The sequence below is a fragment of the Coenobita brevimanus genome, chromosome 108, assembly GCF_032717465.1.
Source record: "Coenobita brevimanus isolate Jiangsu-jjx chromosome 108, ASM3271746v2, whole genome shotgun sequence".
Classification (NCBI taxonomy): Eukaryota; Metazoa; Arthropoda; class Malacostraca; order Decapoda; family Coenobitidae; genus Coenobita; species Coenobita brevimanus.
The window spans coordinates 4220807-4234063 of NC_137061.1; the positions used below are offsets into that span (position 1 = coordinate 4220807).

The 13257-nt window shown below is 41.0% G+C and overlaps 1 protein-coding gene across 1 annotated transcript in view; it reads right to left on the reverse strand.

Moving 5' to 3' along the window:
* Positions 1 to 1047: 1047 nt before the first annotated feature.
* The window catches only part of LOC145416939 (uncharacterized), a 194041-nt gene continuing 181831 nt past the window's right edge, over positions 1048 to 13257 (reverse strand). The window contains exons 20-21 of the mRNA XM_080285794.1: positions 5039 to 5136; positions 1048 to 1878 (exon numbers count right to left, since the gene is read on the reverse strand). Coding sequence (XP_080141920.1) covers positions 1369 to 1878; positions 5039 to 5136 — 608 coding nt within the window. The 3' untranslated portion in view covers positions 1048 to 1368. The remainder of the gene's footprint in view (positions 1879 to 5038; positions 5137 to 13257) is intronic.

A 13257-nucleotide genomic window follows, 5' to 3' on the forward strand; every position in this document is an offset into this window, starting at 1 on the left:
GCTAGATGAAATCTGCACTCCTGCCATTCTCATGCATTTTTTACGTAAAAGAAAAATTCATAGTGGCACACCTGAGCTGGTTTCTGCTTACAATGATGGTGCAAAATCTTTGGTTTCTGATGGCTTTGATGGATTTAACGATGAGGCATGGTGGAGAGTTGGAGACCATTAACTCACCACTCCCTATCTTCAAAACTCCTTACCTCAAGCCCATCTCAGGTCTCTACATATGTGTTTTTTCCTTACTGTGGCCTTTTCATAGTCTTCTATCAATCGGACCATGCCTATGCATGTTTCTGATGCCACAACAGTATGTATGCAATGAATGTAATTGCTGTAAAGGGAAAATCTGGGTTTACAAGTACGGTGCCCAGTACCAGTTAGGATAAATCGCATAGGTTGTGTGCTTTCATTATTGTGCATTTCGATGTCACGCACTAGGCATGGTACCAATTATGCACGAAAACCAAGGGATAATTGTACATACACAAAACATAAATATATACATACTGTACAGGACTGTATATAAAACACTCATGGCCAGAATAACACGACCCATATGACCATGATATGAATTCAATACATCAGATTACAATGAATATTCTCATTGGTCTTAACCCGTTATGAGCTTTTCTCTGTTAAGTAAAATCATCTAGTGACAGTCATACATTCTGAATGTACATATACTGTCTCGAAAAGTGTTTTTAAACCTCTGACATGGCAGTGGCTGCTCTCTGCTAAATCAATTAATCAGACAGATGTCAAAATAAAATCCTTACAGTATCAGTCTTTTTTTAATAAACTGCAACATAATCATAAGCCTACTAATATATCTTACTGTTCATTATAAAAGTACAATAACTCAGGTACACTTACTGATAATTATAAAAGTACAGTACAATAACTTGAGTACACTGGAAGTCTTTTCTTAAATATAATGTTAAATATAAAAGGTATATATTACTGCATTTGCTGTCACAGGCAATTAAAACAAGTTTCAAATTCATCATCCTACTCTAATTTCCCACATTCACAGAGTTTTTAACCTTTGACTGTCAGCATTTTTCTCAGCTGAATGAACTGTGTGCTGTTAGTCTAAATAAAATTCCTGGGTGTACTAACAACAGAAGAAGGGTTACCGGTGATAGCCTTTTAAGTCACTGACCATTAGGATTTCCCTCAGCTGAATAAACTACCAAAATGCACCACCTGCAGTGCATGGCTTAATAGTGCTGGGCAGTAGGTAGTACAGACGACAGTATTCCTGCCCCTCTATTCTATGACAGAACTTTACAGGTAAATACATCCTCATCTGCAGGTGGTGGAAATTGGTCACTTGAGAGAGAGAGAGAGAGAGAGAGAGAGTTATCAAAGCAACAGATACTTCAAATGTTTCAACTGCTCCAGCACAATATCACAGCTCTGGTTGACCTCTTCTGCTTCCAGGAGCTCCTTGTATGTTATCAGGTCAAGCTTCATATACTCATATATCCTATCCCTGAGTACTGCATCAGACTTGCACAAGGAAGATTCAGGGGTTAACTGCTCCTCGGTAGAATGCTTTCTCTTCCTTGCTGCAGATTCTGAGTTCTCATTTCTTTCTCTACAGTTTTCACTTGACCACCTACCACTTTCCCTAACTGCGTCACACTCCTTGCTATCTTCCTGGCTGGAAGTACTGTTTTTAGCTTCATTTTTCCTTTTCAAACTGAATACAACACATCTGCAGCCGCTCACTTCCAGGTAGCTATTGGCGAGGCTAACGATGAAGGCAAGGCGATCTTCACGTGATGGAAGGAGGCCAGTGGGTAAGCCAAGACCTGAGGTGATGACTGATGGCTTGCTGAACTTAGTGAAAGAATCTCCTTTGTATCCTTTCTGTAAGGGGGGTGGGGGGAAGAGGGAGAAAACAATATGGTACTAAAAAAAAAAAAAATGCAAAAAAAAAAGAAAAAGAAAAAGAGAGAGAGAGAGAGAGAAACTTTCGATGAATCAAACATTAGTATTTATCGCAGACTGCTGTTCTGACCACAGGTTATTCTGATTGTGTACCTAGTGGACTGAAAGAATCCACACCAAGAGATCTTAGGTTCTGTTTTAGTGGTGCCCATGGTGCATAGGTGAGTAAGCCTGCTGTGTGTGGGGTCTACATTATAGTCAGGGTGGACTGTTTGTGCAGGCCCGCAGCCAGACTTTCAAAGGGGGGTGGGGGTGGGGGTGGGGGTCATTTCTGGTTAATCTGGACTTGCATAGCAGCAGGCTGGTCAAAGGTCTGTTGCATGCTTGCTGTGGGGGTCTGGGTCTATGCATAAGCGACGCTGAGAAGCAGAACAAAACTTCTGAACAACAGACTCTTTTGCAATGATATTAAAAAACAGATTGTGAGAAAATGAACTCTTAGGCAGGTGGGGAGGAGAGTCAACCGACCCTCTTGACCCCTCCCTGGCCACAGGCCTGTTGTGAGTTGTATTCTGTGTTGGTACTAAGGCTGCCACACCATAGTTTGAGCTAGGCTCATTTGTGTCTTTCTGGTATGGGCTGTTTCAGTTGGATGAAATGTCTGACTGGGATTTTTAAAGAATACTGTTTGGTTGGAAGCTTTGAATGACTGTGGTGGCTATGTGTTTAACTATATATTTGTGAAGTATAGTGTTGTGTGAAGGAGGAGGGATATTGTTGAGTAATTCCTTATACTATTGGGAAGTTGTTGTTTGCTTCTTTATTGTTGGGGTGGTACAACCTAAACCTAAATGCATTCTGTAAAGAAGAAATGAACTGTGCAAAGTACCTTCCAAGTTCATGTGGTCCTTGACCAGGAGTAGTTTTGTTATGTCATGCAAGTGCAGTAATTTATATCTCTGGTCTTCATACATCTTGTTGTTGTTCTGAAAGCTTAGTATTTTTTAAGCTTTTTTCATGTTCGTGGCCACTACGCTGGGGGCTTAGTTTGTGCCCAGGTAATTTCTTGTGTTAAAATGAACTATTTACGAACTATTTTCAGTTGTTTCTTCTACTGTTTCCAGGTAATGCTTGTGGTTGTTTTCAAGGCATCAAGTATATGAGGTGACTTTGCACTCATGTTGCTTGTGTGTCAAGAAAGGGGTCAGTCTGAGATTCGCATCCAATTGGAGTGAAGAATGAGATACCTGATTCTGTTCACTGTTATTGACGAGTAACCCTGGTCTGTCTGGACCAGCAGATCCATCATCTGCAGGCAAGCAACCACCCCTGCAAGGCCACCTACTACAGAAAACCGGTGTTCCCTTGCGACATACAGTGCCTCGCCATAGCAAGACGCAGGGAAGGGTGTGAAGGTTTGATGGTCAACACATCTGTGTCTCCACCCTGTTAACAAAGGCACCATAGTAGGCTCCACATCATCCCACTATTTGGTTGTATGGTTACCAACCAGTGCTGTAAATAGTTTCCTGGGATACAGGAAACCATTAGGGTTGTCATTCAATGTAGAGCCACTTCAAGTGGAAAGAAGAATAACAAAAAGTGACTGGAACGATTACAGCAATAGGAAGAAAGGATGGCTGACCGAAAAGGAATGGTAAAAATGAAGGAAGAAGTAGGCAGCACTACATGAAATGAGTGGATGATGGTCACAACCACCTGCCACCAGTCAAGTGTCAGTACTATTGGAAATGGCCTGCTTCTTGTTGAGATTATGTATGTTTTGAAACTATTGCGAAACTGTCAGTACAGGATAGCACTGTTACTGAAGAAGAGGGGTTGGATGGCTGTGGAAGAAAAAGTTAGAAAGTAAGAGCGAGAGGAGTGAGCCCTGTGAAATACCAGCAAAGAGTATAGTATTGTGAATGGAAAAGTACATGGGCTTGTCTGTCTGATGGGAAGCTGGCAAGTAATTTCTTCTTAATTTCATGTATGTTTTGTTCTAGATTACATTTATCAACAAATGTGAGCTTCTGTGAAATCAAGCATCAATCCTGCATGAAAAAGATATTTATATGGCTAGTTCACCATACAGCTGCCCTTGATACCTCATATGTCCATTTTGATGTCCCATATGGCTGCTCTATGAGGAAAACAAAAGCTGCATATCAAGACTAATCTCAAGTACTCCATGAGGCATTTCTTGTATGAGACCCATGCAAAAAGTTCTCTCAACCTACACAGAATATGATTGGACAGTACTGCTGCAATACACAAAAACGCTAGTTAAGTTGGCTGCTATTTTATTTCAGGTGGTGCTCTCTTGTGAAACTAACTTAACCAAAAAACTACTGCTAAGAGAATAATGAAAAATGAGAAATTTACAATTAACATGATGAAGCGTCACCTCCTTGTCTTACTCCAAAATTGGTAATGAACTGATCACATATTCATATCTTTATTCTGATCTTTTTTCCAACCCAAGGAAGGGTTACTTCACTTTATATATATATATATATATATATATATATATATATATATATATATATATATATATATAAAAACAGCATTCACCAGTTTTCCATTTACACCACACCTACACACAATCAGTTCTGACAGAAGTGAATATTATCAGTTACTGATTGCTAGGGTGGGGAAGCTGTTGCAATTCAATTTGTAATAACAGTCCTCTACACCATGATGGTCAATCAAATAAAAGTATTTTTCAGAAGGCACTGAAAGAGAATTACATTACTGCATGGATGTTGGTACCTAGGATATATGCTACTCTGAGGTTCTGTGCTACAGTAAAATGTTTAAAGAGAACTGGTGGTCTGGTGGTGGAACACTAGGTGGAGTGCCTTGAGCATAAAGGTTTCTATTTCCCAGAGGTATCTGAAGACTTTCCAGTAATATAATACTACCACAGGCACTGGTCAGTCTCCTATCCTCAAATGTTCTAAAGTATGACAACCTAGTCCCAAGCCCCAATGCATGAAGGGGGGAATGATATGGATCTGGCTGTTACCTTCCTATTCATGTTCTAAGTAACAGAAAGAGAAGGGGGCTGGTGTAATGTGAAATCCTTACATTATAATTAACATTTCACTGCCACCATTAATGACAGTACTGTACTCACTGATTTGTATGAATTCAGTATGTTGAGCATCTCCATATTCTGGGCCAGGTCTACTGCACTTCTTTCTTTTATGTCCCTGTCTTCCAGAAGTTCTTTACCTGTAATTTTTGTTGAGAAATCAGTGATGCCATAAACCATACACAGTCAACGCTCTCTCTCATCCATCACTGCATAATCCAGTATGCATCATAATCTGTCTCAGCAAATGGGGGGTGATTTTTTTTAAATTCGCGGAAAACACGAATTTAAAACTCTGTATCATTCATCAGGTGACCCACCAACCAAACACTGCCGTAAGTCTCATCACCAAAACACTGCTTTTGATGCTGCTAAATCTAGCAGTTTTCTTTCTCATTTGTTGCCTATATGTCCCTATTGTTAGTTTTCTTCTCATGTTCAATATGTATGTATACTCCTCCTCTTCAATACATTTCATACTCTTATTTCCTTGTGTATCTCATCCCAGAATGGATGACCTGTTGGTCCCCCTCACCATCTCCAAGGCCATCTCTCTGCCTCTCCCTCCAGTCCACTACTGTATCACTGTGTGGGAGATGTACATACGATGGAGTTTATTGCATGTTTCATCATCCCTGTCCTTCTGAATGTCATGCTGGCCTCATGCCTTCTGCTGGCATGTGTCACTATGGCACCTCTACCTGCCAAATGCATCAGGAATGTCCTATCCCTTGAAAAGAAATGGGAGATTATCAGAACACTGGACAAGGGATGAAGCGTGCTGGACAGAGACAGAGGCATAGTGCAACATCGCCTCCTATACCACTGAACCACATGGGATTTACAACATTAACCACATGGGATTCTCCAGCTACAGTCAACCCCTCGCTATTCGTGTGTTACAATATTCATGGATTTCACTGGGAAATTATTTGAAGATATTTCCTGCTTCTCCCACAACATCAGCTGTTCCCAGTGGTTCATACGTGTGTATCGGTACATGGCTAGCACTAAATATCGTGCCACCGCTAGCACCAATAAAATGTATCGTCGCACTGCTGGCCACCAATTTAATGTATCGGTACACGGCTAGCACTAAATATCGTGCCACCGCTAGCACCAATAAAATAATGTAGCCGTTATGGAGTAGCAGTTGACTACATATTAAGTGTTCTGCTGTATAGTATAACTAGACCACCGTGTTGGATCGACGACACTGTCTGTAGTACACATCAGCTCTCGCCGTCACTGCCCGACACTTCCCACCAAAGGTCCTCTGCCACGAGAAGGTGGAAGCTGGTCTGTTATTAAGTGGTAGCGTAAGGTGACAGAAATGAGCAGATTAAATCTCTCTTTATTGGGTACAGAATAATATAACTGCGACCCGAGAGATATGTAGGAGCGACACCACCTCCCTTTAAAACTGTAAAACGGCCTCTGACGCTGTACAGTCACCGAGCGGACTAGGGCGCGGTGCTGAGGTCAGCTAAAAAGTGAGGTGCCGAGCATTACACATACTCTGGGCTTATGCAAAAAGTAGAGATAAATGACAACTCTACTAGCACATTATACACCTCTATAAAATGGTATTAAGTACATTCACATATACCAACATAATAAATGGTTCCCCAGGACTTTACACTTACGCACTATTCAAATATCTTTTCACTTCTCCTAACCTTCTTTTTATAATTGAAACAGGGTGGCACTTGTGGTCTGCCAATCCACCTTCTTCTATACCACAGCTAACAGCAAAATGATATTTGGTTGTTCATCATTCACACTTCATTACACACTGTTAATTATGACTAAACAGCTTTAAAAATTATTATGTAAAATGTGTGATACTACAACTTCTTATGGAAAAAGATGTTGACACCAGAACACGTGATGTTTTTGCATGTTTCCTGTGAGAAACGCTTCTATACAGTTAAACTGCGCAGTTACTTTGTATAGGTATGTGCTGTTCTGCACATGGCAAACTCTCATTATCATCATCGCATGGTGAGTACAGTATGCTGCACCCAGAAATGCCTGTGTGTCATCCTATACTGTTTTATTCGGTAAGTATTAATGTGCCGTAAAATGCATTTAAAGGTCTCATAGTGGGTCTGTACATAATGGGAATGGTTAAAACAGTAAAACCAGTGATTTTTGTGGAAAGTACAGATTATTCGTAAGTTTAACTTATTCGCGGGGGGTCCTGCATGTAACCCCTCGATTAACAGGGGTTGGGTGTGCTCTCTGGTGAGTTTATTCCCCCTATTGCCTTCTCTTTTATTCTTGTCATGCATACCTCACAAATCTTTCATGCTTGGTTAGGTCTGCCTATCCTGTTTTCTGTTTGTCTTGCTAAAATGTCTCATCCTTTCTAACTCTGTTTCCAGGTATCAGCTGTACAGTGTATGTACAGTAGAGTGTCCCAAGTTTGCAATGTTGACAGGATCTGGCTGCTTATGTCTTGTCCAGGGAGTGTTATGGATAAAATATTTGCTGTGTGATTTTTAACTTGACCTGATATTTAGAGGTCCTGACATTTGACCACTTTTTTCATTAATTCAGAAAATGGCGACGACAGAATCAGATACCAATGTGTGGCTTCTTGAAAAGTCTCCAATATCTGAGCCACATAAATCTCATTTACTAAGTAACATGGATGTGCCACTCCTCTTCTTTCATCATCACTGCATCCAAAAGAAGATAGATTCACAAAGTATTAAGACTGTAATAACAGCTTTTCTGAAGTGTGGTCTAGAGCCAACTTGAATATGGCAACCACCTTCATCTGCACTTCAACTAAACTGAAATATTTGATTAAGAGGTACCAAAACTTAGAGAAACAAGAGCAAGATTGGGATGACCTACAACATGCAGTGGGAGGTATTCTTGGCTGATATGAGGATATTTTTGATACTGCCCATTCACATGCTCTGAATTGGCAGGATATCCCTCTTGAAGACAAGAAATTTCTCATTTCTCTAAGAGCTGATCCACAAGAGTGTTTTATGGACACTGCAGATTGCAAATTCAATTCAGCTGCACAAAAGAGGCATGAAAATGAAATTTCTCTCAAGTGAGCTCACTGGCGACATGCAGAAGAGGCCCTAGCCGTTGGATTCACAGGGGAGGCATTCTGTGGCAATAGTGGCACATACGTTGGCTGATGATGAAGAAAGCCATTGCTTGTGGACCAAACACTCCAAAAGCTTCACGAAAAGATCACCTGAAAGAGGGTACAGTACTAGTGATCTCGGCCTGGCAGTGACTTGGGACAGTGAGGACCTTTCTCTCTAGCAGACAACAGCCTCTGCTGCGACTGCAAACTCCATGGTCCCAGGGAAAGGACTCAAGTGGGTTCAAAGCAAAGAGCTGCAATTGGATGGCTGTCTGAGTCCATGGGTGACAAGCCAGTCCACTAAACTGCTCTAGCCTTTCCAAGCTGAGCCCACATTCCTTGCCAGAAACCCTTGAACATGGCACTCTGATGATAACTTCTGTCTTGCAAAGAAGCAAGCAGAAGACCTGAAGAAGGTCAATGATACAGCAGAGAGAAGCATCGCATTCACAGAAAAATTCACAAGCAAACTTCTGTGCCGTGATGAAGAAGGCCTCCACTTCCTCCTACAGACTGTCCACTTCCACCGAAAGACTGTAACATGGAAGAAAACGAAGGCAGACCTCCTGATGCAAGTGTTTATGTAAAATACACTGATGCTAATATGATGTTCAGGAATTATGTTTATTTTAATCATTTCTGAGAAAGTCCATTTTTCTATTAAGTTTGGCTAAAGGAGAACCTGTGAAATAAAGTACTAAGCTATTTGTATGTCAATATCAGTTGTTTCATTTGGCTGACACTGAATATATGAAATGTAGTATTCATATACTTCAATCATTGGGACCAATAATTATCCCTTCAATCTTTCTGAATTTTGCATAAAGTTTTCTGATGGGGAGCACCAATGGGGCAAAACACAAGCAAGATTGCATCTTGATATTTTTTCCCACCCTTATTTGCTTGGGACACCCTAATGTATAGTACAGTATTCAGTATTGTTAATCACAAGCTTAAAACTGTGTATGTTATTAACAATAAATAAAAGCATGTAAAATATTGTTCATAATGTAAAATGAAAGAAAAATATACAATACACTTCTGTCTCAATGGATCTGGGTTTGTATAAGGGAAAAAGATGGACATAAGACACCTGTCCCCAAAGGAACCAAACTTTTTAAATAGCAGACCAACTAGCCGACGTAGTGTGATTGCGACGGGAATGCTGTGTAGCAGAAACTTTGAGCTTTAGTTTAACACTATCCACATTATGCCATGTCACTTAGTCACTGGGACTGGAGTGTATTGGTGCTGTGATGAGGAGAGGTAGATTGAGATGGTTTGGGCATGTGGAGAGGATGCGGAATGACAACTGGGTGCAGAAAGTGAGAAGTGTTAACTTTGGGGGTTGGGTTGTGAGAGGGAGACCTAAAAAGACCTGGGATAAGGTCATAGAATATGACCTCAGGGATACAGGACTAAGTGGGGAGGCTGCCAGAGATTCAGCAGCATGGAAAGCCGCCATTAGGTGACCAATGCCGACACATGCAAGTATGTTGGATCCTTTATATACAAAAAGAATCGAAACGATGTGAAATTTTCACAATTAACCATTCCTAACCATCAATTTCTATTCTTGTGCATACGACGCTTCTCAACAAATGTCTTGTTCTTTTAGTTAAGTATATCCTTATATACGGTATCATGAGCTCAGTTTATTCAAAATTAACACACAGTCATATCAAAAGCTTATTTCCATCGCTGATATGTACCGAGACACTTTATAAGTGAGTGCAAAGTGCATAAAATGTTATTGTATTAGGGTTCGGTGTTGTTTGCGTGTGGAAGCCTGTCACCACAAGGCACGCCATTAATGTGAAAATAATCGATGCATACAGTACATACCCTAGGGTGTTTTATCAGTATATAGTAGATAATGAAAACTGTTGTAGCAATTCATACTGACTGATCCCTTATCCCATCTGAGTAGAAAAAGAGTCCTACCAATTTTTTTTTGGCGATTACCATTCATTTAAGGGTCGTGCAGGTTGGCACATTCTTACAGGAACGGAGAAACAGTGACAAAAAGTGGAACTTTACTTGTGACGTTTATGCAAATGCGACAATCTCAATGTAGACTCCAATGGAGTTAGGTAAACTCTTGCGCCACTCCCACCTTTGTCCTCTGAACCATTTTTGTCACTGTGCACGATTTTTAGAAGGAACTGTTTCTGCTCTTTGTCTTTGCATCGTGCATTAAGCCTCTGGATTATTGCAATTCCTCATTCTGGAGCATCATTTATAACTTTCAAATTTTTTACCAAGTCACTGAGGTCCAAGAGCAGATGGTTTCAGGAACCTCCTGCTGAACCTAGTCTCAGCAGCCTGCCACTGTAGTATTTCTTTCGTTCTGCTGGTAACAAATCTGAGATTTTTTCCCTCCAGCCTCTTCAGACACTTCCTGGCTGGCTGGTGAAGGTTTTCCAGCATCCCCTGCCTAGTTTTCAGTTCAAGTCTCTTGTCGAAGCCCACGGAGACGGCCTCCTCACTGAGATACCAGAGGTGACGTCGAAGGGCTTTCTCTGCCAATGATGCCACCTCCTGGTCTGAGAAGTTGAGGAGGTTCTTGAGAAAGTCCAGATCATTCTTTTGGGCCCTGCTTGGTATGATAACAGCTGGTGTGCTCTTCACCACATCCTTCCTCAATGCCATGTGTTGTTCGTGGAGTTGCTTAATCTGCTTCTTCAGGTTGGCCCGCCTCCAATCTTCCTTCAGTTTTGTTGAAACCACCTTTGCTGCATTCAAATTGGTGCCTTCTGGTCCTTGTGATGTCACATAAAAACAAGCAAAACATCATGTTTGGAAAGAAAGTGGGCCAATGAAAAAACTGGAAACTGGGCCATATTGACAAGCCACACACCACAAGAAATGGCCTGAAATGACTTGTAGATAAGATCAAAGTTGGTGTTATCAGGCAACTGAAAAATGTGATCAGGCAACAGTAAATATATGATAATCAAATTAGCTACATAACCAGATCAACCAGATTTAGGTACAGTAAGACTGGCAAAATTTCTAACAACTGTAATAAGACAGTACACAAAGCAAGAACCCACACATTAAGCACTTTCCATGACACCATCTCACAAGCAACTCACACTGTGACATTGAATGTCGCCCAAGGCACTGCAACACCACTCACCCACTGCTCAACTTCAGGAGGGGGGGAGGGGCCTTGGTAAATTCTTGAGTCATGACTGGTAGAAATAACCAAACACCATATCACCAGCCCAGATGTGGCAAATGAGTGCAGCCTCAAAATACACTTTGATTTCAGAGAGATTTTGCAGGAATAATTTTTGGGGGCAATCGATCACAGCCACAAGCGATATGAACAAACTGAAGAATGCTTACAAATATAAAACACTCTAACCAACCCAATGACCTACTGCGCTGGCAGCCAAAATCTTCACATACTTTATATTTTCAATCACCTGTCTGGTCACAAAGATGTATTAACAGCTATTTGGGGGGATTTAATGCATTATGACATTTTTATTAGGCTAAAAACAAAATAAAGCAAGACAGGATAGAACTGTTGAAAAAAGGATTGCAGTGATCCTGTGCAGAAGTTGCTTGACACATATGGTGTTGGTTCGTCAGCTGTTTATGATATGAAGAAGTAAAGGGAAAAAGTACTGAAATTCTATGCAGAAAGTGCTTTGAAGAAGCAAATCAACATTACAAAAACTAAGAAAGATGGTATGAGTACTCAGAAAGATCGAAGGATGATGAAGTGGTTTTGACAGCGTTGGATGAAGTGGACTTGTCAGGTGGCTTGATAATGAACCAGGGTCAGTGGTTCCATAAAGATATTAAATTAGAATATGAATATAATTACAATGAAGAACAGTAGGTCAGAGGTATGTTGCTGAATTATTGTAAGTGACCTCCACTAGCACCTGTTGAATTTTGCTGTGTCAAAAATGTGGCCTTAAATAGTTCATCAAAATGGTTCATCTGGTAAGGCTCTGGAACCAAGGTTGCTGGAAAATAGTTTTGCGTGTGTGTGTATATATATATATATATATATATATCCATCCATCATCCAATCCTACGTTGCTCGGGGCTAGGCAGTTGGTCCCGACATTGAAAATGAGAGTGACCAGCCTCACTCATCCCTGAGTGGCATTACGTGAGCAATAAACCCCAACCACCCCTTCGATATAAACCTTCACCGGCTCAATCCGATTGGAGCACAATAATTACCCACTAAACCACCAGGCACCAAAATTTGGTTATACGGTTACCACCCAGCATAGTAAATAGTTTCCTGGTGTACAGGAAACCATTTGGCTTGTCATTCAGTATAGAGTCACCCATAGGCAGAAGGAAAAGGAAAGAATGAAGGAATGAAAGACAGAAGAGGGAGTGTAAAGTTATCCGTAGGCAGAAGGACGAGGAAAGAATGAAGGAGAGAAAGATAGAAGAAGATGGAAGGAAAGAAGGATGGAGGAGAGGACAGGGCAGACACCTGAGAGCAGCACTACATTGAGTGAGTGGATGGTGTGTGCCCCCAACCTACCACAAATATATATACAGTAATCCCTCCAATATCCGATGTAACAGAGCCAAAGGCACGTCCGGAAAGTGGTCCTGTCCGGACAGTGGGCCCCAGCCTCCTGGACTTGTACTTATGGACCCTAAATCAGAGATACACCTGTACAACTCCCTCTGGACATGCATAGCGCCTATTTAAGACCCAAATCACACCAATAAGGGACATAAAAGACTGAAATAAATGCAAAAGAACCATAAAATGAGGTTTTAGAGGTGAGTTTATTCAATATTAAACATTCTGGGTACTTACAACAAGTCCCTGGCTCCTGGACTGGTAGTTATCGACCCTAACCTAGCTTAACTAAGAAAAACACCTCCCTACTGCACATGCATAACACCTAAGACCCTATTCACACCAATAAGGGACATAAAAGAGTGAAATGAGGTGTTAGAGGTAAGTACAGTATGGAAAATACAGCACAATATGAAACATTCTGGGTACTTACAGCAAGTCCCTAGCCATCTTGATGAATAACCCGCCTCCTCTCAGACTCTGACAGTAAAAAGGAGTTCCTGAAGCACTTGCAGTACACTGTACATGAAGTCTTGCACTGAACTTAGTCATTTGCACTCAGAATTCCATTCT